Source organism: Cavia porcellus, unplaced genomic scaffold, assembly GCF_034190915.1.
Source record: "Cavia porcellus strain 051 isolate PalLab524CR breed Dunkin Hartley unplaced genomic scaffold, mCavPor4.1 scaffold_6, whole genome shotgun sequence".
NCBI lineage: Eukaryota > Metazoa > Chordata > Mammalia > Rodentia > Caviidae > Cavia > Cavia porcellus.
In genome coordinates this window covers 9,405,678-9,433,231 of record NW_026947489.1, presented here as the reverse complement: position 1 = coordinate 9,433,231, position 27,554 = coordinate 9,405,678, and the positions used below count along the sequence as shown (strand labels likewise).

At 39.6% G+C, this 27,554-nt stretch overlaps 2 protein-coding genes across 6 annotated transcripts in view; one reads left to right on the top strand and one right to left on the bottom strand.

Moving 5' to 3' along the window:
• Positions 1 to 335: 335 nt before the first annotated feature.
• On the bottom strand, positions 336 to 27,168 carry Lins1 (lines homolog 1). 4 transcript variants are annotated; one of them, XM_023567477.2, is made up of 9 exons: positions 27,029 to 27,168; positions 25,842 to 26,094; positions 13,082 to 13,256; positions 10,918 to 11,413; positions 10,735 to 10,824; positions 9,298 to 9,439; positions 7,002 to 7,592; positions 5,719 to 5,890; positions 336 to 3,961 (listed from the first exon to the last, which is right to left on the bottom strand). In XM_023567477.2, exons 4-9 carry the CDS (start codon positions 11,308 to 11,310, stop codon positions 3,079 to 3,081), a joined length of 2,271 nt encoding a protein of 756 aa, XP_023423245.1. In that variant the 5' UTR covers positions 11,311 to 11,413; positions 13,082 to 13,256; positions 25,842 to 26,094; positions 27,029 to 27,168; the 3' UTR covers positions 336 to 3,078. The 4 variants fall into 4 exon arrangements, with proteins under 4 accessions (XP_023423245.1, XP_023423246.1, XP_003475571.2 ...); XM_023567478.2 differs by having other exon boundaries at positions 26,012 to 26,094; XM_003475523.5 differs by lacking the exon at positions 13,082 to 13,256.
• Asb7 (ankyrin repeat and SOCS box containing 7) overlaps positions 26,363 to 27,554 on the top strand; it is a 39,381-nt gene continuing 38,189 nt past the window's right edge. For both annotated transcript variants that reach the window (XM_003475275.5, XM_063249923.1), the window contains exons 1-2: positions 26,363 to 26,948; positions 27,129 to 27,227. The gene's annotated coding sequence lies outside the window, so the exon portion shown is untranslated. The remainder of the gene's footprint in view (positions 26,949 to 27,128; positions 27,228 to 27,554) is intronic.

Sequence of the window (27,554 nt, the reverse complement as noted above, 5' to 3'; positions counted from 1 at the left end):
CTTGCTGAGTTGCTAAGCCGCCGAGGTTGGGCTCAAACTTGAGATTTTCCTGCCTCAGCCTCTCAATGTGCTGGGATTATAGGTGTATACCATCACACCTGGCTAACAATGACTGTTCTGATCACTAGTTGTGATCAAATATTAAACCAAGTACATTATGTTTTAATGTCTAAAAGGTTTAGTCTTATATTTCTCAACGAAAGGGTCGGTCATTTACTAAATATTTTAAGGACATTTTAGATTAATTACAGATTCATTGGCACAATATAGTTGCTATGCTATATGTCTTAGTTACTTTATGCTCATTGCTAAGACAAAATACCTGAAGCCCAAAGTTGGGAAAGGAAAGGTTTATTTCTTACAGTTTTTGGAGGTTTCAGTCCACACTTAGTTGGCTCCAAGGCAGGCAGGCATGGCTGGGCCGCAGTTCATGGCGGCTGCAAACAGCAAAACAGGAACCAGCAAAGAGCAAGACACACCTTCTTCCTGCCATTACATCACATCTTGTGTCCACCCCTTTGAGGGTGGGGCACTGACACCATCAATCCAAGCACTAGACAATGAACGAATAACAAATGCACAATTCAAACTCCTGAGGCCTGGGGGCCACAGACATAAACCATGACACTATACAAATCTAATAAGCATGAAAACTGGAGTTATCATTTTCCTCAAAAAGACAAAATAATTGTTCATGTCACAACTATATTTTTTTTAGGGTGGAGCCTTCCTATGCTCCCAAGGTTACCCTCAAACTCACCAACCTCTTGCCTCAGCTAGCAAGGCAGCTGTGATTATAGACCTAGCTTTTCACAGAAAATTTAAATAAGAATCATATTCAAAAGCTAGAGGCATCACAACACCTGACTCCAAAACATGCCTTAAAACTACAGTAATCAAAACAGCATGGTACTGTCATAAAAACCAGCATATAAACAAATGGAATTGAGTAACATACCCAGAAATTAATTTACATGTTTACAGCCAACTGACTATTGACAAAAGTACCAAGAATAGCTATTTGGGAAAGGACAATCTCTGCATAAACAATACTGTGGAAACTGGGCATGTATATTTAGATAAATGGAATCAGACCCCTGCCTCTTGCCATATATAAAAATCCCCTCAAAATGGGTCAGACCTAAATGTAAGACCTGAAACTATGCAACTACTTTAAGTAAACCAAGGAAAAACACTGCCTAATATTGGTATTGGCAAAAATAATTTGGTTAAGGCCACAAAAGAAACAACAAAAGCAAAACTAGGCAAATGAATTGTATCAAACTACAAAGCTTCCACATAGCAAAGAACAACACAATGATGAGATAAACTACAGAATGGGAGAAAAGAATTGCACACTATACTGCTGATAGGAGATTAATATTTAGAATACATGAGACTCAGCTGCAGAAAAATAAGCCAGTTAAAAAACAGGCAAAGGACCTGCAAATGGCCAACTACTATATGAAAAAAAGTCCAACGTTACTAATAGTGACAGAAATGTGTGTCAAAACCCCAATGACATAACATGCTATTCTCGTGAAAGTGGTTACTACCAAAAAGATAACAAAGCAAAACAAAACAACAAAAACTGGCAAGACTGCGGAGAAAGAACTCTTAAAATACTCTCTTGGTGAGAATGTAAATTATTAGTAAAGCCATTACAGAACATAATAATGTGGAGATTTCTCCAAAAAAAATATTAACAGAACTACTACTGACCCAGCAATCCTACCACTGGGTATATACCCAAAGGAAATTACATCAGTATCAGAGAGTATCTGTATGCTCAAGTTTATGTGCAGTATTATGCACAACCGTCAAAATATGGAGTCCATCAAGACACTCGTTGATGGAAAAATGCTAAAGGAAATGTGGCACTGTATGTATTCTTAATGCAATTTAATTCCATTAAAAATAATAAAATTTCATCCCTGTAACACCATAGATTGAATCAGAGGACAATATGTTACATAAGCTGAGCCAGGCACAAAACGATAAATGCTATTTATTCTCACAATTTCAAGGAAGCTAAAAAGTTGATCACATACACTAGAATGTAGGAGGAGCAAAAGATGGAATAACAGATACCAAAACACACGTAGTTCTAATGGGAGTTAGTCTGAATGCTGGAGAGCCTAGTAGTTTATAACTATGTTCTACAACACACATATTTTTAAATCACTTCAGCAAGAATTGGAGTTTCCAACACAAATAACTGATAATATTTAAGAACTTGGAAATGTTGATTACTCCAACTTGCTTATTAAACATTATGTATCAGATCATAACCCTATACCCTATGGAGTACATTATATGTAGACTGTTTTTTAAAAATTATGTTTATAGAGTAGACCATGTATACAGAACAGATTTCTTCTCTTTAAACTTTTTTTTTTCTGTTTAACACTTTACATGTAAATCCCTCAGAGAGAAATAATAACTACACCGGATTAGTGTCTTCTTGAAATTCACGTCTGACTAGAGCCTGTGTGCAATCTAATTTGAAAATGAGGTCTTTGTAGATATGGTCAAGTTAGGATGTGAGACTAGATTAGGGAGCCCTAATAGCACAGCTGATCCCTTGCAAGACAGGTGGACACAGGCCCGCCCACAGGGAGAATGTCGTGAGGTACAGAATGGGGCGGTGCAGCTATGGGCAAGCAACACTCAGCATCAAGCAGGGAAGGACTCTTCCTAGGGCCTTGGAAAAAAGCATGGCCCTGCTGATTTTGATTTTGTATTTCGAGCGTCCAGAACCATTACAGAATAAATTTGTTTTGACCTGCTAAGGATGTGGTAATTTGTTGTAACAGCCTTAAGAAACTGATAATTGCAATAATCACTTCAAATTTTGTACAACTTTGAACTATCATGATTTGCAAGTGATACAAAACTGTATCAAGTGACTTGTCATTCGATGTCTCTTCAGAGTACCATGCTGCTTCCAATAAGTAAAGCAAAAGAAAAGACTAGATACAAAAACCTTTTTGCACTATTTTCCTTTTTAAAGTATTATCTCATGAATATGCAATTTATATTAAGGAAAAATAATTCCTAGAAGTAAAATACCACATTTTACAAAAGGCTGACACTTTTAATACACATGGCCTCTACACGTTTTAACAACTTCAAAAGTGCAGCTGGGTTATATGGGAAAAGATTTTTCTTCTGCAAACGGTAAATGGCACCTTGTAGGTCCTCAAAGCATTTGACTACTCTGTGAAATATCTCTACTTCAGAGACAGTGTTATTTGGGTCTATTTCACAGTCAACAGAAAAGGGATCAGCAGATTCTTCTGGAACCAGAGGGCTTGACTGAGGCTCTAAGGTAAGTTCCTTTTTATCCCTACCTGTCCCAGCTGGGCCTTGCACTGTCTTGCTTGCTTGTTCGGGGAAAGATGTCTGTTGGCTGTTTGCTAAACACTGGCCTGTGGATTCTGTTTCCGAATCATCAGAGCTGTCGTAGTCGACCAGCCTTTGGGAAGTGTGAGAAGTCAGACTATAATCGCTCACGGTATCCGTCTCCTTGGACATCACATCCTGCTTCAGAAGTTCAGAAGAATCACCGGCAGCCCAGGGGACGCAGGCGTGAGCATGTCTGTGACTACCAGGAGCAGTCAGACCATGAGGAGGAGGTATCTGCTTGCTGCTTCTGTCTTGGGCAAGCGAGGGGGCACAACTATGAATATTCCTGCCACACTGAGATTCAGCTGCATTGAAGGCCTTGCAAATGGTGAAAAAAATGTCCCAGTCTTTTTGTAGTAACTTTAAATACCTAACAAAATATTCAAGAAAACAAGTCTCTGATGAAATCAAAAAGTCAAGAAGAACTGCTGAATCAAATCCTATATTTTTTAAGAAGAATATGAAAATACAGTGAGGATTATAGCCGTTTTCATGTGTGTGACGGATCCACGTTTCTTTTCCTTGGGTCACACTTTCAGTAGCTTCATAGTCTCTAAAATGAAGATAAGGGAGAACCCAGATTAACGACTTGTTTGCAAATGTAACAATTTTAACAAACCACACATTTACCTATACGATTACTTTTTAATCTACGCATTACTTTAAAACACAAAATTAAAAACTATTCTATTCCCTACAACTCAAAATAAATTTGATTCAATAAAATCAAAAGCCCACTGACTCTGGCAGTTCTAGTTTATGTCTGTCCAACGTAAGTCTTCTGCTGTCCTTTCCCCTGACATCAGAACCCTTCATTTTCCCGGGCAGCCAACTGCATGGTAAGGGGCAGGGGGCTGCAGCCTCAATCTCCTTTCTTGACTTATCAATGGAGCTGTACGTGTGATCTAGACTGACTAATCAGTGCCACATGCTCTTGACCTTAATGACAAGAACTCAGGACCCAGAGGGGCTAATTGGCTCTCTCTTGGAACTTTCATTGGCACTATGAAAGATTACAACTTTAAGACCCATGTAAGCCTGAAATTGCTGGTGGCCATACCCGAGAATAAATTCAGAGTTGGGAGGCAGTGTCAACGAGAAACAGTTGAAGGCATGACCTGAATTCCTGTGTATAGTCATGGCTGTGCCAACTCAATCCCTCTGAACTTTGATCACAAGCCAATAATTTTTCTACTTAAATGACTTTCTATTAGTTTCTATGATTTACAACCAAAACAACTTAACCGATACATTTTTAAAAATAAGTGCATACGGCATGGGCATCTACTTCTCTGGACACTTTGAACTGAAGTTATAAAATTCCCATAGAAATCAAATGTAATTCAGAGGTTCCCTTTTCCTTGGAGACTAAAAAGTCAGCTTGGAGTGCAATGAAGATACTCATGCTGGCATGCACGTTTTCAGTCTAAATTTCTGTTTTACTGTTTTCAAGCCTAATTCAAATCACATGTAAGAATTGTATGTTCTTTGATTAGAACCTTTTTCAAAATTGGCCCCAAACACTCAGGGTCTGAGAGCGGTCACTGCCAGCACTGGCAGCACTATGCCGCACCACCGATCATTAGTAAGAAATCCCTTTCTCCCAGGCCAAGAGAGAAATGGAAATAAAGCAAATACTTTAGGGCTTTAATAAAGCAAAGCAGGACTAGTAGAAAAGGTCATTAGTTATTAGCTTCGTAAGCAATTATAGATATTTGCCACACGAAGAGACTGCTGCAAGTACAGGCTGTTTTAATAAAGCAGAAACAGAATCCGTATAAATGTCATCAGTAACATAACTTCATAACCAATTTCAGACACATGCCTTAAGAAGGTAGGAGTCCAAATGTGGCTATACAATAAAGGGAAAGTTTGCAACAGCTCCTTTGAGTATGTGTAAGTTTGTACTCACTTTTACAAACACAAAAAGCAACTTATAGATGCTTAACAGAGAAAATTAAGTCTCATAGGTGAAAAATGGTCACCAACATCAGCTGGGATTTAGAAAAGCATACTAGCTTACCCCTGGTCACACAGGTAAACAGGTGGCAGGGAAACAGGATGTGAGTGACCAGATTCCGATCTACTTCTGCTACCCCTGACTTGCCAGCCAGTCAAGAATTCACAATGATCTAAGTCTACCCTTGCTTTTATGTAAGGCTGGGTTAGAGAAACGAACTGGAACTCAGGAGCAAAGCACAACATTTCCCTCCAAAGATGAAAGTAAATAGCATGCCCAGCACATGTTCTGAAGTGCTTCCTATTTGTCTGGCATGCAGGAAGTTCAACAGTTACCTTATACACACTCACCTGACCAACTTTAGGTACACGCTCAGTAATGCTTTGGCAGCCTCTAGCATGTCATCGTCTTGTTCTATGAAGACCTGACACAGCCATTCACACGGGCTGTACAACTGCAGACAGGGCTGAAGGTGAGGCTTTAAGAAGGTCAGTAACTCAGACATGAATCTCTGTAAGTCAGCTTTGAAAAATGCAAATTTCAAAGTGTAGGCAACAGTTTATAAATATGTTAATATTTTAAGTGTCTAAAGTATCTTAAAGTATATTAGCACAATTCATACCTTCAAAAAGTCCTGTGAGTTAGAGATTATCTCTATTTTGTTATGAAGAAACTGAGGCTCAGAAAAACAGTGACTTAATAAAGGTCATTCGTTTAAATGTATGGATCACTTATTTGCCACAATTGCCATGTAACTAATTACAGTTAAGTCTCAGGAACAAATGCTGTTAGCTAACAAATGCTACTTGTTGTTGCTAAAAGCATATCAATAAATAAGCCAAAAACAGAGATCTGTTCACTGGCTACAATGGTGTATTACTAAAGACATCAATGAAACCAAATTAAAAAATAATTTTGCTTCTAAAGTAACAGAAAAGTATTTTTGTTAAAGCATTGAAAGTACTACTGTTAAGCAAAAATAAATAAAAAAAAGATTCTGAGGACCTCCAAATTATATAACAGATGCCACCTAGTGTTGTAAATTATATTTGCACAAAACAATAACTAATAAGCAATTATTAAAAATGACATCCAAAACAGTTCAGGGAAGCTGCTCCTCACACTTCCAAGTTTTCATGGGAAGTATCTGCTGCTTGTCTGGGGCTCTGCTACTCATTTGTGCAGCAGCAAGTATTTTCCCCAGTATCTACACTGAAAATGCTACTTTGTAAGGTGTTCTCTGAACTTCTGAGCTAAAATGCAATCCACATCTTCTTATATGCACAACTCAATTTATAAGTATTAATAATCTATATAAGTAAGTGTACTACTAGAGTAAATAAAAAAGATAAACTACTACAAACACTGGAAAATAAATTAACTTCTACCACTTTGAGATGTCAGTACACTGACTTATGTTTGAAGTAATTTATTGCACTATATACAGTCAGTGTGGCTCACAATACATTGTCCATGTTCATGACAATTTCAGTTCTCTCTCTCTGCTGGGGGAAATTTTTAATAAATTATAATCAGGAGAACCTGAATTACTGGAATTTTTACTAGCCCCATGATTTGATAATTATGAAGTAGTAACATATTACTTTGCATAAAAAAGGAGTTTGCAAATTACCTTTCATTTCATTTATAGATGTATAGTTTTGAAACTTGATTTCTAAGGACTTCACTGTTATTAAGCTTGCAGCTCTAAGGAGCACGTGATCTGGACCAGCAGCGTCTCCTCCTCCAGGCTGAGCTTCGTTACCTCCAAAGCAAGGTCGTTTTCCACGAACAGGCAATGTCTTCAATAAACCCAGACTCACAGCTTGCAAAACGGCATTAGCTAAAGCCATCATGTCCACATCTAAGTGATGGTCTGGTGACAGCAAGGCCAGCACAGAGGCACGACACAGGTCTTCACCCACCTTACACAGAAGGCACTTTTTGATAAATATAATCAACTTTCTTTTGACGAAAGCCGGAAGAGGCTGGGTAAGAATGTCTAGCACACAAGAAGGTTTTAAAAAGAAAACGCTTTGGCTCCTGAAATGTGACTTCAGGTAGATTCTGGAGGCTATGAGAAGTTCAAGTAAGTCCAAGAAACTCACTAAGCTGTTTATTATCTTAGAAGGATCCTGGTGGTTTTCAAAATGCTGGGAAAATAAGGAATCATAGAACACTTCAAGAGTAGTCTCAAAAGTAGTCAGGAACTGCTTTAGAATTTCTGCAATGATAGAAATAGTAATCATAAGCAACAGAAAAAAACAAAGGCTTATGAAAGTACAATCACAGTTCAATTTTTATAAATATATTTTATAGGATAAAAACATACATTTGGAGTATTTATCCCTAATAAGAACAAATGAAACACAGATAAAAAACTAACAAGTATGGTTAACATTATTTTATAAATACAGATAGTAGACTATGTAGGACATTTATGATAATGAAAAGTTTTCATTTTTCTATATAATTTTTTTTCTGTTAAAAGAGGTTAAAATGGGGATGGAAAAATTGGCTTTTCCTATGCTAAGACGGAAATTAGACCGATGTTTATAACCATGCACTGAACTAAACTGAAATGGATTGAAGATCTAAATATTAAAATGGAAACATTAAATCTGTTGGAAGAGAAAATAGGTAGAACTCTTCAAGACATTGATGTAGGCAAAGACTTCATGAACAAAACCTGTCTCATGGGAAATAATTCAAAGAATCAACATCAGGGATGTCTTATTAAAAAAAACTTTTGCATAGCAAAAGAAGTCACAAACAGAGTAAAACGACAACCCACAGAGTGGGAGGAAAAAATTCAGCCAGTTGTTCCTCAGACAAAAGACTAATTCCTAGAATAAATAAAGAATTGAAAAAATCAGACTCCTCAAATTAAAAGACCCACCCTAAAAATGGGCATCTGAAATGATAAGACATTTCTCAGAGGAAGAAGTAGAAATGACAAATACATGAAAAAATGTTCAACATCACCAGTCATTCAAGAGATACAAATTAAAACAATGCTGAGATTCCATCTCATTCCAGGATATGAAGAAATCAACCGATAAAAAATGCTGGCAGGACTGTGGGGATAACAGAGCCCTTCGCTGCCAGTAGAAATGCAGACTGGTGCAACCACTGTGGAAATCAGTGTGGCGAGTCCTCAAAAAACTAGGACTAGAGGGTCTACTCAACTCAGCTATTCCCCTTCTTGGCATCTTCCTAAAAGAATCAAAGGCACCATACCACAGTGATACATACGCACCGCTGTGTATCGCAGTAGTTTGTAATAGCTAAACCTCAGAGAAAGCTCAAATGTCCATAAAGTGATGCATGGATACAAAAGATGTGTATATATATATATATATATATATATATATATATATACATACATACATAGACACATATACTGGAGTACTACTAAGCTTTAGGTGAAATAAATCATACAAACATGTGCAAATAGTGCATTGGTTTCCTGCTGTTGAGAAACTGAAAGTGGAAATAAGAACGGAAATGTGTAATAGATATTGCAAAATAGGAAGAAATTGTTCAAAAGGAAACAGGAGCGAGGGAGGGGGAGGAGGGAAAGGAAGAAAGAGAAAAGAAAAACATGAGGAAAGAAATATAAAATAAAAACAAAGCTTTGTAAATAAGGAGGAGCAGAGGGGTTAAAGGGAGGGGAGCAGAATGGGAAAAAACAGGAATCGAGATGTATCAGAACAGGCACAAATTCCCTAAGATGAATGTGATCACTATGTATGTTTAAATTGTACCAATAAATAATAAAAAGGAAGTATAGTCTTTTAAATATATAGGTGCAGATTCTTTAGTTTTTCATACTTCAAGAGAAATCAAATATAAATTTGATTCTTTATCATAGATAAAATGTCCCTGGGAGCAACGTGACGGCCATGTGTGGGGCGATGAGTTCATACCTGTTTTCTCTGAACATGTGTCTTTAAAGATTTCTTTTATTACAGCTGTAAGAATCCAGACGCAATGTACTACTTCATTACTCTCAGAGTATTCAGAAAGGTTGTTTTCGCAAAAAACAATCCAGGAGGTACTTAATGTTATCTACAAATGAGAAAATAAAAAAGGGTAATAAAAAAAATTAAAGATATGTTATACACGTGTGCCAACTTCCTACAATGAATGCAACTGTTATGCACTGTTAGCATGTACTGATAAAATAAAAACAAAGAATGGTATTTTCTTTATAGTTGCAAATTACTTATTATACACACAATAATACGTAACACACTGTCTATTCATTTGCCTTAAAAACGCACTAAATAAATTCACTACGCCATAGAAATTTCAAAGGGAAACATGAAAATACTAGGAGTGTTACTTACAGATAATAAAACGAAGTATAACTCTTATTTTGGTCTTTATACTTTGCTCTATTTCTCAAATATATCACTTTTATGTTCAGAAAAATGTCAGCAAAACTCAGATTTGCTTGTTAATTTATTCAGAGGTAAGAGAACAATCGGATTTTGAATCTGTTCATATAGTTTTTCATTACGCTAAGGGCCATCCATAGATTTTATTTATATCAAACCTGTGAAAATGAGCTTGATCAAGTACCAGTTCCTATAACTTTTTTGGGGGGAAGGCTATACTACTGACTTGAGAATACAAACAAGGCTATGGCCTAAAACTCACCTCTTGTGTTAAGAGTTTGATTATTAAAATTCTAATTCTTTTTTTTTTTTTTTTTTTGGATGCTGGGAATCAAACTCAGAATTTCATGATGGCCAGAAAGGCACTGTACCACTGAGCTAAATCCCTGGCCCCTAAGACCACAATTCTTGATACCAGCAACCATCACATTACTTCATGGTTATGATTTTGTGGACCTATGCATTACTATGTGAGTAAATATTTTATTAATAAAATACAAGCATCCCCTGCTTAAAGACCCATCTGTTTAACAACTATTCTGACTTATGGTCCTTTTTGTCCTTTGTACAATTCTGCATATCTTGTTTATAGCACCTTGATGTCTTTTTTTGTACAGTACACCTTTATACAGCACTGCAATTTTTGTTGATTGCACTGTGCATTATAGTACTGTAAGTTTATGTTCTGTTATATATTAGAGTACTACCTTTAAGAGTTATACAAATAAAAGCAAAGTCACCACATTGGAGTTTTCTTTGACCACTTCCTTTTTTTGACTATTGTAATGTACATACTTCATACAATTCTTCATTTGCAACCAGTTTAATTAATGGCCTACCCATATAGCTGCATGACCTATTAAAGGAGGGATGTCTGTATCTAAAGGAGCAAAATCAAATGTCAAAGAGCAACTTTAAAGACCTCAGAAGAGAAAAAGTAACACATATGATTACTTATCTTACCTTTTCTTTCAACTGGAAATAGAGAAGCAATGCCAGACACTTTGCAGCCATGTGAGACAATAATTTATCTGAATTTTGGATCATACAAATCTACAGAAATACAAATATATTTAATCACTATGGTTGAATGTGTTAGAACTCTTACTTTACAGATCTAAATCTTAGAAAAGGTAAATGGATTACCAATTTAGAATCGACCTCATTTGACTGTAAAAGGATTTTAGTTATATCACAGTATTTCTCCTTTGCACGGATCTCAGTTTCCGCAGACAGTATCTTGGATATCATCACTTGGATCACAGTTAACTGAAGGAGCTGTGTCTCTTGGCCACCTCTTGTCTGAGAGTTTCTCTTCACACGTACTCCTGCTCCAGGCATGGCAGTCACCGTGGCAGGCTGATGCACCTCCTGCACCTCATTTGTGTCTGGCCGTTCTAAGGAAAGGGTGGTGGCGTACTCTTGATCTGGAAGTGCTGGGTTGAGATAAAAGACATACTCGTGGCTCTCGCTTTCGAGTGTGGCTCCGAGAAGTACTTTCTTATATAAGTGCTCTAAGACTTCCCAGAAGGCATTCATTTTGATTTTCAAAATGTGTCTACTAAGAAGGTCGACACCTCCACGTTGTAAATATTGCTATTTTGGAGATGTGATGAATCCTAACATGTTTCTTCAGTGATGCCTAAATGAGGAAAAATAATTTTTAAAATTATAAATGATACATATATATTATAAGAGAAAGATAATGGTTGCCACTTAATTACTGTCTCAAGTCAAATGTAATGCTGATTGTTACAGAATTTCTAAAATAGAAAACTGTAATAAGAACATTATGATATATATATGATTTCCGTCCAGATTTAAGGGTATAAAATTATTTTAATTTTATCACAGCAGAAATGGCAGCAATCCGCTAATGTTTTTCAGTGGTATGCAGCGGTTTCTCAACCTTGGACCTATTAACCAGGTTACTCTTCAGGTGGGAAGATGTCTTGGGAACTGTAAGACGTCAAGCAACAATCCTGACCTCTGCGCTCTCTGTGTCAGAGCACTCAGCCCCACATGCAAATTGTGACAACCAAAAATGTCTGCAGATTTTGTCAAATGTCCCGTGTGGAAAAAATTGTCCAGTTCACTCTGATAGCTCAAATTCATTAAGCTTTACCTCCAATGTTAAAATGAAAATCTGAAGTTAGATTGCTGTCATGATCCAACTATATTATGGCTATTGCTAATTAAGGTTCAACTTAAAATTACATGGTATTAGAACACTCAGTTATGACCTGTATCACTAAAAAAATTCTGAAATCTTATCCCAAGAAAAAGACAAGACGTGGAGTAAACAAATAAACAAAATCAAATTTAGACATTCTGATTGTCCCACACTCCTCTAATGTGATGGACAACAGGATGGGGAGGGGATATTTCTTTCAAAGCAGAGACTATGGGGACTTGATTGGTGGATTGATATCAGGGGGAGCAGGTGGTTACTATAAAGACTGGGATAAGCCTAAGTAATTACTGGCTATTCTTTGAATAGAAAACGAGGACTTTCGAAAACGATCTGGCCCTCATTACCTTTATGCTATTTTACACCTTTTTTCCACATGGGACATTTATACCTCTTACTTTTTAACACCTTTTACACCTTTTAACTATAGATGAATGATAGCAATGCAAATAACTCTACGTATAGACACACAAATAATGGCGTGACAGAAGGAGGAACACCCCCCTCCAGTAGGAAAGGCTAGTTTTGCTTCTCTTTGCAAATACTGTAACATTCCTTTACTCCATATAAAAATTCATAGTTTTCTTCTTGAAACACATTGACAGCTGCTTGATTTTCTATGAATTAATGAGTTAAATAACATTTTTGACATGTGGTCATTTTTTATAGGTTATGATTATGTCCTCTTAAAATCTTATCTTTAACAACATCCACAGACTTCTTTCCTACCAAGATCAGGTGCAAATGCCTCGCTCATCTCTAACCTTGCTCAGAGGAATAGACTTAGAAGGTGACTTCTTCCACTGGGCCTCATGACCACTAACCTTGCCTTGGTCTTGGACCTCTCCCCACTGGCTTTTCCCTTTTACTTTGCGTCTAAGAAATTCTAATTGCTGATCACCCACCAGGCAAAGATACTGTGCTTTAGCCCTTTGTTGCAAAAATAAATATTAAGAACAAAATTTTGGAAGATTCCTTTGATTCAATCCTTTGTACACTTTCAAGCTGAAGTGTACACCCAACGTGATTTACTAACACAGACCGTTAGAAATCTTGCTCTAAATGTTAAAATTTTTCTGTATCCCCAGAAAGTAACAACAGTTAAGAAACACTGCCCACCTTGTATTCCAAAAACTAACCAAAAAGCCGCATCTGTCATCCATGTTCTCCAAAAGCCTACTGCTTCCTGCTTCTCCTTCAGAGATTTCCCACTCGGGAACATCCTCTGTGTTACAGTGACATAAACAAAACCCACTGGAGTGTCTGGCACGTTCTGTCAGGCACACATTAGGAACTGCGAAAGGGAGAAAAGCGGGAGGAGAAGTGAAAGGATGAGTTAACTGACATTTCTGATATGTGCTCGTGTTTTATAGGTCAAATAAATACGCCAACTTCCCAAGATGAATGGAGTCATTATGTACTGCAAACATATTAATGAAATTAAAAAACTTTCACATTCTACTTCAAAGCCTAACTGCATTGTACTTATTTTACTCTCTGCTTTAGTTGTCACAATAACATTTCTTCTCAATAAAGAGAAAGGTTGTAAACCGCCCTCCCCAATAAGGCTGAAAGGTATAAATGTTAAGAAATACAGGGCCGGGCTGTAACTCAGTGCTAGAGCACCTGTATGTATGGGCCCCAGGTGTCATGCCTAGCACTGAGAAAAAAAAGTGCCCTTTGAAAATGCCTGAAAGAAAATGGGGGCTACTGCATTATGTTAATGCTCTGAAATACCTTTTTAATGAGTGGTCACTGGAAAGGGCTGCTTTGCTGTCCTGATATGGCAAATGTTAAATAAATTATCTTCAAATCAGTTTTTTTAAAAAGCTAGATTCAAATGGATTTCCTATTATCTTGTGTTTGGAATTTTGTATCTCTGTTTTTACTGAGTTTTTCTTTTTTTCAAAAAAAAAACCCAACTGGACTTTATAAATAGAACCTCTCAATAAATAAATAAATAAACCAACCAACCAACCAACCAACCAACCAAACAACAGGACCACAAATGTCTAGGGGCCAGATGGATAACAAGATGAAGATAATAGGTCCTGAAGGCTGCTTTTATTGTAACCAAATACAAATCTTTTTTAATTACACTCTCTTTAAAGATATGTATGCAGGCTAAAGAAATCTACACTGAAACAAATGTCCATGGGTGGACAGCCTGCTGGAAATCGAAAACTACTTTTTGTTTTGTATTTAGCAACCGTGGTATTAAATGAAAGGACAAAACACTAAAAAAACAAACTACGAGGATGAATTGACTGCTTTTTTCCTTAAGTGGCTGCTCTGGGGTTTGTACATGGCAACCTACTTTACCAGGCTGGCCTGGAGGAGGTTGTACCCTTCAGTCACCAAGTTTGAAAGAGACATTAAGAGGCAAGGTGTCGGAGGAAGGGCACTCTGGGTGCTGGGAGGTTTTGAAACCATCTATACAGCCTGGAAAGGAGCAGAAACTTGAGGTCTAATGAGGAAAGCAATTGCACCAGCTCCTCTTGGTGTTTTTAGAATGCGCTTCTTGACAGAGGAGCATACACTCCATTGCTGAGGGATTACAAAGACAAGTGTTGTCCTTAGACTTCAAGGGATGAATAGTTCCAGGGCCCCATAAAGATCTGCAGTACTCAAGTCCCTTACATAAATGGTGTAGTATTTGCATCTAACCTGAATACACACCCCTGTGTGTTTTAAATAATCTCTAGATGAAGTCCAATACCTAATATGATGCAAATACTGTGTAAGTGGTTGTTACATTGTATTATTTGAAAAATAATGACAACCAAAAAAGGTCTACAAGTTTAGTTCTGAGGCATCTTTTTCCTGATTTCATTGAGTTTGCAAACATGAAACTTGTGAATGGAACCTGACAATATGAAGTTTGTCTAAAGCTTTCTTTATTTTTTAAACTACTATGAACTATTTGAATTTTGCATCCTATACAATAGAATCTGCATTCTAATACATACACTCATGTACACACCATGAAAATAAAACACTTTCCATTCACCATCACACAAAATTGATGCTTTAGGCAAAATTGTTAAACTTTATTCAGTGTACACTGTGTACCAAACATGGTTCTCAGTGTCTGCAAACTTCTCAACCTTACATGACAATGATCATATCCATTTCACAGATCGAAAACTGAAGCACAAAGAGGTGAAGTCACAGAGCTCGTTAAGAAGTGGCAGAATCACAATCTGAAGCCAACAAATTTGGAGTCTATGGCCTCAACCATCCTGCTGAGGCAATCCTCAAACTTCCTCTGACAGCCCCAAAACCAGGACAGCCAGTGAGAAGACCTCAGATAAACTTCCTAAATGTAAACACAATGCATACAGCCTAATCTCTAACTTTTAATTCTCCTATACTATAAACAGAGTAGCAGTCCTCAGGCTTGTCTTTACATGCACGAACTCTAAAATTAACCATGTTGGTGACTATGAGGTTTCCCAATGCAAATGAAGAAAATGTTTCAAAAGACACGGAGCAACTTTACAAAGGTTAAAACATTATGTAAGGATATCCCCTTCACTAAGCTTTTATATTAAATTACTTTTAGTAGCTCCACCAAACTCACTGACTGCTCATGAAAAGCCAAACTATTCATAGATTCTATTTTGTTAGTTTAATAGTAGCTTAAGAGTATCACAAATGAAAGATTGAGGCAAATGTAAAATAATTTCAACCTTCCCCAATAATTATCTCAAAATGGGTCATGGTCATAAAGCTCACAATCAAACTTTTAGAAAAAACTTAACAGAAAGTCTTTGAGCAAAGAATTGTTAGCCTTGACACCAAAAACATAATCTCTAAATGTAAAAACTAATAAAATGGACCTCAATAAAATTAAAACCTTTTCCTTTAAAAAAAAAAAAAAAGTCCTAGTAAGAAAATGAAAAGGCACAGACTGAGAAAACACTGTATTAGCAAACTGCACATCTAACCAAGGGCTAATATCTAGAATATGTAAAGAATCCTCAAAACTCCAGAAAAAAATACTTGAATTAGAGTTGGGCACAGTGGCATATGCCTGTATTCCCAGTACTTCAGGAGGCTGCGGTTAGAGCACCTCAAGTTTGAGGCCAGGCTAGGAAACTTGCAAAGACCCTGTCTCAAAATGAAAAACGGGTCTAGGGATGTAGTTCAGTGGTAGAGCATCCCTACCCTTGATCCCCAGTACCACATATGCAAAATAATAGTAATGACAATAATTTAGTTCAAATTGGGCAAGAGACAGGAAGACATTTCACTGAAGAGGATGCAGAGATGTCAGATAAAGACATGAGAAGATGTCCTAGCACATGAACTACCAGGGAAACTGAAAATTAAAAGTAGAGTGAAATATCACTATCGGGTCAGCTAAAATCAACATTAGTGACACCAAATACTGACGAGGTGGTGGCAAAACTAGGTCTCCTTCCCAACACTGGTGGGAATGTAAAATGGCACAGCTACTCCAGAGAAAGGACTCGCAGCCCTTAAACACTATAAATATGCGTCTACCATATAAATCAGTAATGAACGCTTGACGTTTATTCCAGAAAACGGGACAGGTGCATGATGTCCACCACCGGGTGAAGGGTTAAACAAACCCCAGCACACGACTACCATCCAAAACTCCCAGCCATACAAAGGAAAGAATTAGCGACCCCTGGAATAAGGTGGCTGGCTCTTGAGGCGATAGTGCTGAAGGGAACAAGCCAGTCTCAGAAGGCGCGCACTCACTGTATGATTCAGTTCATGAAATGATGAAATAGGGAATGAAGACCGGACCAGGGTTTGCCAGTCAGTAGGGAGGTGCCCTGCTTCTCAATGGGCACCGCCAGGAAGGTTAGGCACGGGGACTCTAGAATAAAGACATGCAGGCGACGCACAAACCTGTACGAATGACAACACTGCACAGAACTCAGTCTACATTTAAATAAAGGGATAAAGTAACACAAGAACTCTGAGTAACGCTGGTGGGTTATGCTGGACTGCATTAGATGTTCCCACTGGAGGAAGCTAGGGAAAGGGCACACAGCAGCTCTCAGCTGCCTTACCTCCCGGGCCTGCCTGAGCACCAAGAGTTGCCTCAACAACAACAACAACAACAAAAAAAAAAAAAAAAAAAAAAAAAAAAACCCACAATAATTTCAGTTGTAGACATCCGGCTTCTGATTCTTAGCATTAATACATACAGGATTTCATTCAGATCCATCAAAATGTTATGAAAATGTACCAGAATGAATTTTGATCTTAAAAATGTCTAATTAAAAATGAAACAGAATGGTATCTAAAAATGTTTTAAAAATTTCTGTCTTTTTTTTTTTTTTTGGTACCAGGAATCAAACTCACAACCTTGTGCTTGCTAGGCAGGTGCTTATGCCACTAAGCTAAAGCCCCGGCCCTAAAAATATTTTCTTAATGTCTACTCATTAGAAAGTATTCTCTGATAATTTCAAAATTATCAAAGAACAAGCAGCTAGTAATTTAGCGTTGTTTTTTATGTGCTGTGGAAAGTGTCACTACTTCATTTAGATTTTTCTTTAAATTCAGGAAACAGAAACATACCCTCACAGTCAATAACGAATTGACTTCCGCATGAAGTTTGCTGAGAGGCTCAGTACTGTGTTCCAAGGTTCATATCTGATCATGGCCTGAGCGGATACTTAACCCAGATGCTAGGACACTTCAACAGAAGTTGAGGCACTCCAAAGAAAGGCCATCCTCCTGGCTGGCTGGTTCTCTCCCTCAACACGATAGCAAAAAGTTTGCTGGAAGAAATATGGTCCTGGTTTGACTCTTGAAGAGTACCTCCTTTCCTTGTGAAAAGAAGGATAGGTATCTTCCCCATGCACACCATCTGTCAGTGGCCCAGCTGGTCCACCAGATGTGGGGACCGGTGGGAGGAGGGGGAAGGGAGAAGAACAGGGGTGCAGGCAGGCCACTCTCAGTGCCCTGAGCTAAGGCTCTTCTTACCATCCGTCACCACCTCCTGGGTACCACACTACCCCTTGCTACTTCCTTAAAACACTAGTGCTTAAACAGCCAATATCAGTATCAATGAAAGGCTGCAAAAGCAGATTGCGAGGCCACACGTAAGGTGTTTCAGGTAGGAACTTCCTGGGGTAAAGCCCTATTGATAATTTGGATTTTCAATTCCCAGATTATTGCTGAGACACTGAGAACTCTTAAACTTTGTCAAGGGTTTGTAAATTGTTTTCCTATTAAATTTGCCTGGGATTCTGACAAAGGCCAAGAATTTTACTTATTTATTTTAGCATAAAGGAAAAGGTTAGCAATTCAGCTATAGAAATGACACGTAATATTTAAGTGGCTTCCTGTTAAAGTGCTATCTTCGTAACAGCATGGCTGCTGGAGTCAAATGGCTCCACCACACCACGGAGGCATACTACCCTGAAGCCTTAGTCTCCCATTGCTCAAAGGGTACAAGGATAGTACCCAGCTCGCAGGACACAGGGAAGGTTAAATTAAATGCCGTTCCTGAAATTCCCACTCCTGGGTCTGCCCAGCAAGCACTCTCTTTGTATTTCCTTTGCATTGCAAGTATGTGTGATGTAAAACTATTTGTAGGAAATGAATAAGCATGGTTTATTCTGAGAAAGATAGCACCCTCTTCCCCATTTTGTAAGGAAATGAAGTAAAACACTGCATTGGGCATCTGATTCTTGATACGGAATGCAGCAAGCATCAAATGGGGCCTTGGCGAGGGGGCAGGGCATGACCTCAGCACTGGCAAACAGTGCAAAACCAAGAAGTCACAGTCATCCAAACTCCTGATAACTCGACTGGGATCCTTCCAGTTTATCTGCAATAGGCAGATACAGGGATCAGCAAATCCCATGCTACTGGATAAATTCAAACAGAGGCTGTACTTGTTTTAGACAACTTACTTACAAAGTAGTGTTGCTCTTTGAAGCCTCGAATAGTAACATTGAGAGTGTAACACTTACCGTAAACTTGATCAGTAGAGATACTCACACGTACCTTTCCCAGAGAGCTTTATTATCTGACCACTCCAAGTACAACTTTTTTCTAGTATTACACAAATTGGTGCTGGGTATTAGACTAATAGTTTTGGGCTGAGGATGCTTAGTGGTAGAGTGTTTGCCTAGCCAACATGAGGCCCTGGGTTCAATTCTTAGCACAAATCCCCACCTCTCAAAAGTCACAGTTGTAGTGCAGAAGAAATCTTGTGATGACCTAGATCAGTGCTCTTAAAGCCTAGCGTCAGAATTCCCTGAAAGACTTCTTAGAACACAGATGACTGGCTGAACCCTCAGAGATTCTGATTTCTTAATTCTGGGGAAAGCTCAAGAACGGACCAGGGATAACACATTGCAAATCACTTACCAATTTACTTGATTTTACTGATGAGAAACCTCAGCTTCCTGAGTTAATATCATATTGTTCTTAGTGGGGAGCACTTTTAACTGGAAAACTTCTACTGTACGGATAAAAAGCAAAACTTCTCTATTGTTAATTTCTAAAATATAAATCTGTTTTAAATGGTCTTTCACAACAAAATCTTTTAATGACAAGTTTTCTTTACTCACTTTCCTTTACCAGTTTATGCCCATCCCGCCTGCCAGTGCCCTTCCCACCACTTCTGCCAGGGTAGAGTTTAGCGAATGTCTGTAGAACTGTCAGTACCCAGATTTTACTAAGCATTTTACACAAATTCTGTACAAACAGATGAGCTGGTTTTCAGGATTTGTTTTTAAGATTACCTACCTACTTCAGCAAAGCAGTACATATTTAAACCTGCGCAAAAAGCAAATAGCTTATATGGTGAAAACATCTACATAACTTAAGTTGGAGAATGCCAATATTTCTGTTAGTTACTTTAATAGGTTCTTTCCAGTATCTGGACCTTCATACCAGTGATGCTGTCTAGAAAGCTCTTCCACCCATATTTCCTTTTGCATTAACTATGACTTTCTGAGGCTAGGCCACCAGTGCTGTCTTACAGAATGAACCACAATGTATTTTAACTGTCTGTGCAATTATTTATATGTGCACCTTGCTAGATGATACCCACCAAGTGCTGTCTGCCGCTTCTTCACTTCATCTCTGGCTCTTAGCATGGTGTCTGACACACAGAGGCACTTAGATTTGTTGAGTATATTTTTAGCTGAAGATAAATTTAGTATGTCTCAAGTAATTCTAAAATTAGTCACAAAGTTTTTATTTATATATTCTTCTGGTGCTGGGGGTGGAAGGGCCTCATGCATACAAGGAAAGCAGTCCACCACTGAGCATCACTCCCACACTCAAAAATTTTAGTACTACTTTGATCTCAGACATTTAAAAAATACCGTGTAATTAATTAATCAATCTTTCATATTGCAAGAGAGAAAACCTAGGGCCTTGGGCGTATCAACTAAGGGCTCTCCCACTGAACTACATTCCCAGCTCCCAAAGTCATGTCATTTTTAACTTGTGAAGTTTCAATTACAATGCAAATTTTACACAAGAAAATTACCAATACAGTGTATAGAAGTGGGCACCACAGGAACTGTGTTCTGAGCTTAGTCTTTACATTACACAATGAGCTCGACAGAAGGGGCGCACTTTGAAGCCCTATCTTCAAGCAGTGTGGCAAAGTGTGAAGAACCCTGTAAGTGACCAAGGCAAGAGCTACACTGTGGGACCTCAACACCCACCAGTGAACTTCCTTCCCTTTAGCATTCTTTTTGTTGGGACAGTGGGACCAAGGTCAACAGGAGACTTTCTTTATCCAGTCCCACCTTCCCTTCCTGTTAGGTACAACTGAGCCAAGTTAGGCTACAAAGACAGGATGGGATCCCACTGTTCTGCTGGGTTTTTCCTGGCCCCGTTCACTACATTTGGGTCCTCAACCAGCCCAGAACCATATCTGCAGGCATCAAAAAATAAAATGCTCAACATCTCTGCCACCAAGTACTGTAGGGGTCATGATATGACCTGTTGGGTGCTGAGCATTCACCACAGTCACATACTGAAATCACTAGGAAAAACCGGTAAGCCTTCAGTTCTCAGGAGAACGATCAAGAATTGCTGCTCCGGGGCTTGGGCATTTTTCCAATGATATCTTTTTTACTCGAGGAATAAACAACTCCAGTTGAGTCATTTAATTCATAAATGAATTAAACTTCATCAACATTTATTCTGAATTACTTCATTTATATGTTATAAAATCAGAGGTTCCATTCTATTAGGGATCTGTTATCACCTAAGTGATTGGAAAATGATGTCTGCTAAAAATACAATCAAAATAATCTTGTAAAAATATTCTATGATCTAGGGCGAGGAGTATTGCTCAGGGACAGAGCATTTGCCTAGCATACTTAGGGTCCCAGATTTGAACCCCAGCACCTCAAAACAAATTAAAACAAAAGCCAAAACCCCCACAAAACTCTGCAATCTAAACCCCTTTTAAATAAGTGAAACATTATAATCTAAGAACTAGCAAGCAGAAATTCAATAAAGCAATTTAAGATGATCTAGGAGCACAGTCTGAAATTTGGCAATACGATGCTCTTTGAGTATAATACAACTGTATCTTTTAATGATCCAAAAAACTTGCAATGAACGCATGGTGTTACGTGGAAAATACGTGGCGACACATGGCAACGAGGAGACAAGCCAGTGACCAGACCTCTCAAGAAATGAGTCTTACTCTTCTCTATGATGAAGAAGCATTTAGCAGATTCACTGACTGAACTGCCTAAGTTCTGTAGCTACTTTAAAAAATATGTGCTTCATAACTATTTACAGATTTATTAATCGCATTGTCTCTCCTTCTTGGAGTTCAAAACTGCCTGAATCTATAATTAGTTCATGTTCTGAAATTAACTTATAAATCACATTTGTGCAGTTAAAAAACAAAGTGTGAACAAGTTTAAAGGTCAAATAAGATTTTATTAATGATTCTTGTTGCTCATCTGAAGATTTAGGAAAGACACTGAAATCAGTTAAGCAGCAGAGCTAGGTCTACAGGCAGAAAAGCAAAAGCAGAGAACAAAAAGCAGATTGGTCATTTTAAAGTTACTTTCCTCACAGGGTTAAATCAGTGGGGTAGGCTTACTATGCTGGCTAACGCACCCGGGGCCCCTTCTGATTTATTGCTGAGCGTCTCCCAGGGGATTTGAAAAATTGGCCTGTTTCAAAGTTCGGTTTGATGACCGGTGAGTCCATTCTGTCAGTCTGATCGGCTGGACTTGATCACCTGCTAGGTCCACAACAATGGCCTCTTATACATTTCTGTTAACAATACAAATAAAACACCGCTTTTAATCCTTTTTTTAAAAAAAAAATACTGGAATACAACTGCCAAGAAAATTCAAAAATCACTGGAGTAGGTGATTCCTAAAGTCTCTTGTAGACCTGAAATTCCATAATCTTAACAGTACTGGAAACACAACGGAGAGATCAAGGTTCACAGTAAGGCACGGTCTTGGGAATTATTTCAGGTGAAACATACAGATCTAGTCTAGAAATTCATAGCACAAACATTGTTGCCTAAAGTATTTGAAGAAAACAGGAAGGTACAAAACCAGGTACACCTGTAATCCCAGCTACTCAGGAGACTGAGGCAGGAGGATGGCAAGTTCAAGTTCAGTATGACAAAAAGATCGTCTCCAAAAACAAACACACACACACACACACACACACACACACACACACACACACACACATATAAGCAAATGGAAGGCAGTAGTTGGGTTAAAAATGAAATATTCAAAGTATTTTACAAAATTCCTGGGATAGGAATTTGTACTTTGTTTTTTAATTAGAAATCATGGTAGCTGAAAAAATAAAAGCTAATAAATTTAGTAAGAGTTAATAGCCCTAAATACAGCTAGTTTCTAATTGTAATTCAGCTAACTATGCTAAGGAAAAAGGGACACTTAGAGACTTGAAATTACAACGTATGACTGGTAAGAGTAACAGTGTGCTGATTGTGATGTCAACTTGAAAGGATTAAGAAACACCAGGCTTAGTGGAGCACAGTTCTGGGTGTGCTTTTGGACGACTAACCTGTAAGTGCAAACCAAGGAGAGAAAATCCCTGCATGTGGGTGGCACCTATCAACAGGCTTGTAGTCTGGGTGGAGTGAAAAGGGAAAAAGAAAGTCTTCCTTTTTGTTTCTTTACAGGAGTTCCAGTTCCTGGATTGTCATCTCCAGTTCCCTGAGGCTTCCAGTTTTCCCATGTGTGCACACACCAGCCTCTGCCGAGCTCCAGGCCTTTGACCTTACACTGGATCCCACTATTCTCAGTGTGAAGATGGCCATTTACATTCTTCTACTCTGACTCTGCAGGCAGCCACTGTAAGCCTATTAGTAAATCCTTTGTATGTCATACACATAGTTTATAGTAAATCTGTTCCTCTGATGAACCCTAAATGATACAAATTTTGGTACCAGAGAAGTGGGATCACTGCTGTGATGTTTCCTGGCCATGTGATTCAGAAGCTTTGACTCTGGTTCATAGGAAGAGTCGGGAAAGTTCTGCAGATGGCAAAGATGGCTCAGGAGGTTTCAGGTGGGAACAAGGACTCCACTGGCAGTTATACTCCAGACCAAATGTGTTATGCTCTTACAGAAGGTTTATGTACATCTGCACATGTTCCGAGACTTTATGGGAGACTGAGATTAACCATATAACAGTTTAATCCGAGTATCATTTGGGCGACATATTTGTTTACCTACAGAGTAACCTGGCATCACTCAGACAGACGTCATTTCAATTAGATTTTTTTTTTTTTTTTTTTTTTTTTTTTGGTTTGATCCTGGGAACTGAACTCAGGACACTGTGCTTGCCTGGCTGGCGCTTTGCCACTGAGCTATATCCCTGGCCCTCAATCAGTTGATTTTTTTCTACTGAATAAATTTGATAAAATTGTTGGTTTTTATATTTCTTGTTATATTGTCTTATAAAAACTATTGAAAAAATGCAGTTTTTGGTCATCCTGTGTTTAAATAATTGGGCTAGTAAGTGCTTAAGGATGAATTAATCTGATGGAAGAAATTTCAAAACATTCCAACATATAGCCTGTGGGAGGGGCACTGCTGGGGAACCAAGAACAAACGGTAAAAGTCTGAGTGGTTTCAAAAGTTCTTAGTGTCGCTAGGAGGAAGCTCCTACAAAGCTGGCGCATGTAAAACTGGAGTAGAGGAGAGTCTGGTTGTGGAAAAGGTCAAAAGGAGCCAAGTACTTTGGATCAGAACAAGAGGAAACCCATCTCATTCTGAGAAACAGCTCTACTTTCCTTGGGATAAAATCTAAATCTCCTTAACATGGCTTAGCAAAGTCTTTCAAGACTGGACTTTTCTTCTGTGTCCACAAACTAAGTTCCAAATTTTCTCTGAAGTCCTTGGAAACTATGTGAAATTTTTTTTTTTTTTTTTTTTTTTTTTTTTGTCTTTTAGAGACAGGTTTCTCTGCAGTTCAAGCTGGCCTTGAGTTCACTTTGCAGAACAGGCTGGTCTCAACTTGCAACAGTTCTGCCTCAGCCTCCCGAGTGCTGGGATTATAGATGAGCCACCACGCCTGGCTAACTATTTTAAAGATTCCCAGCTTTTGTCAGTGTACTCTAACTAAATCCTACTGACATCTCACCCACCCACCTTAACCTTCAACTTGGAAATCTCCCACATCAAGGAGGCTTTTACAGATCCAAGTTAAGATCAGCCAGCCTTGCAAATGTTCCCTCAGTCAACATGTACAACATTGTATCTCAATGCACTGTCTTCTAGTCCTCCCTCCACTTCCTGCCCAGTTGACTATGAACTTCTCTTGGTAGGACTGAGCTCACGTAAGCTTGTAAGTCGTTTGCCCACATACGTATATAAATAGTTTATATGGAAGGTGCCAAAAAAGTATTGAACAAATGAATAGCAGTGTAGGAGACAAACTGAATGCTTATGACTTCCACCTGTCACAAAATAACATTTTATTACAGAAAAGTAGTGGATATACTAAGTAGCTGATATATTAAAATATTTCTTTACATGCAGTCAGGAAGGCTTTTTTTTTTTTTTTCTTTTGAGGACACTGATGTAGTTCAATGTAACTCCTGGTGTACTGGGTGATTTTAGTCTGAAACAATGTTATCCCTTGCTGGACAAATACAATAACCGTGTACTCCACATTTGCAATAGTTCAGTTCCTCATTAAGTTCCTCCTCTACTGAGCAGCCAATGATCTTTTCAAAACATAAGAGACTCTACTTTCCGTATGATGGCTAACAAGGTCCTGCAGTCAATCATTACCAACCATTCTCCCTCCCCTTTTTCACCCTGCTTCCACTACAGCGAACTTCTTTCTTAGCCTTTTGTAAAGACCAAAGCTTATTCCAGCATCAGAAGCCTCGCGCTTTTAATTCATTCTACCTGCAAGTTTCTTCCCCCAAACCTTAGCATGGCTAGCTCTGTGCCATTCATATAGCCTCTCAAATGTTACCTCTCTCGGAGAACTTTCCTGATTGCCTAAAACAGCCCATCACGTCCTACTCAAACTTGACCCTGTTATTTTGCTCGATTTTGTTCCTATTACCCGTACGTGATCGGTCTGTTTTTCCCTTGAAAACATGAAATGAAAAGTGACTGCGTTTATAGCGCTCACTACTGTCTCCGCAACGATTTCAACAGTTCCTAGACAGTACATACTTGATAAATGATTAAATGTACTTAACAAACACGTTTAAAAATCCCCATCTCGTATTTCCCCCACTCTCCAGTTCCCCTCACTCGAAGGAATTCGTGAGGATCACTGTCCCTGCATGAAAGCCCTTGCTCGGGTATCTTCATTCTAAAGAGCGCTTTCTTCCCAGCAAGCGAACCATCCCCGGCTAGCAAGCAGGAGGTATCGAGACCGACACTCACCAAGCACGAGGCACTCGCGTCTGCAAAGCTCCAAGGCAAGGTTTCGGGACAGGGTCTCCTTCTCCTCGCTTCTTGGAGACCGCCGCCTCCCCAGCCCCCGGACCAGCCCGTTAGTCTTTGGCACACACCTCTCCAGGAACCCAGCTCAGCAACAGCTCAGGGTTACCAACCTGTCTGGGAGCTGACTCAGGCCGCCCTGCCTTGGCACCACCATTCCGGTCCTCACCTGCCCCCTCTGCGCCACCGTAGTTCACTGCAGAGTAGAAAAAAAGAAAGTTGGTCTCTTGTTCCGCATGCGCAGAGTCCCCCTCGGCGTACAGTGTCTCTTAGCAACCTCTTAGAGTCCCTCCGTTAGGGGGCGGAGCCTCAAAAGCCACCTCGGGGAAGCTGAGGGGGAAGTGAATGAGACCAATCGGAGACGAGTCCCAGACCAGAGCGACACGCCTCCCTTAACTGTCGCGCATTCTCGGGCAGCTTTACGGCAGGCAGAGGGTGGGGGCTGCTGGAATAAGGAGGAGAGAAGGAAGCAGCCAACCAACCAAGTCGCCCTCACCTCCCACCCCCACCCACTCCGGACCTGGTTTACGGCTCAGGGCTTAGGCTTCAGTGCGGTCGCTGATTGGTTGTTGAGGGTTTGGTCCATCCCAGTGACCCCAAAGTGCTGAAGGGAGGGGGTGGGGGTGGCCCAGTGCAAAGTGCATCCCGAAAGACCCCTGTCCTGAGACCTGGCTGCTGGCACTTCAGACCCTGTACGAGCTGGGACTTCGCCGTCCGGAGACCTCCTGAGTCCCTCCCTACCTGGAAGCCTCCGGCCCGGAGCGCCGCAGTCCCCTGCTTGGAGCCCCTGGACCGGGACTGCCCCCCCCCCCCCCAGCAACCCGAGCCGGGACTTCCTCCCTGCACCCCTGCCCCGAGGCTGCCGGGCAGCCGGGACAGCCACCCTTGCGTGCTCGACTGTCTGGATGCTCTCCCGGTTGGGGCCGTGAGGCACCCAGGAGGATAGAGAGCTCCCGAGTCTGGCCCTGCCCGGAGTGTTTCTTCAATGGAGAAGTTGGTGAGTGTGGAGGAGACTGAAAGGAAGAAGAGGAGCAGCAGCTGAGGGCGCAGGTAAAGTCAGTCACCTCCACAGAGGGGAAGAGGGCATCCCAGAGGGGCGACAGGGAGGAGAATCACTGCTTCTGTCTCACCTATCCTTGTCACCCTCCAGTTCTTTGCTTCGTTCCCCCAGCCTCAGAACCCTCTCCTCCTGGCCTGTGCACTGCATCCTTAGTGGTTTCTGTTTTCCAGGGTTGAGCTGGCTGGAGGACTCTCGAGAGCAGAAAGGGCTCTGCCCACCCACCAGTGAAGCAGCAAGCCCAGTGCCTCTGACCAGCATCCTGTATCAAGGTAACGAGCCAGCTGTCCCCTCCCCCATTGTTTATTCTTGGCCCTTTCCTCGTTAAGCAGTGCTTTATTTTCAGGGTGGTTGCTTGGGAATGCAACCTTTTCTGGACCCTGGTTTCGTAGCAAAAACAAAAACTCTGCCCGTGCCTGATCCTTAATATTTTGATAACCATATTTTCTCCTTTTTCTTGTTTAATGTGTTTCTGTGTTTTATCACTTAATACACTGTGTCATGCACTCTGCTCTGAGACTTTGAGACCTTTTTATAGCTCCCCCACCTTCCTTACTCTCACAGGAATTCCTCAATTCCATGTTAATTGCTTGTTAATT

Excerpts from the sequence above, each read along its gene's own strand:
- Lins1 (XM_023567477.2), bottom strand. The coding sequence starts at position 11,310 with ATGAATGCCTTCTGGGAAGTCTTAGAGCACTTATATAAGAAAGTACTT. Across the intron at positions 7,593-9,297 it reads CACATGTTCAGAGAAAACAG|AAATTCTAAAGCAGTTCCTG; the intron begins GTATGAACTCAT and ends CTATCATTGCAG. Across the intron at positions 3,962-5,718 it reads GTGTACCTAAAGTTGGTCAG|AGACTATGAAGCTACTGAAA; the intron begins GTGAGTGTGTAT and ends TCTTCATTTTAG.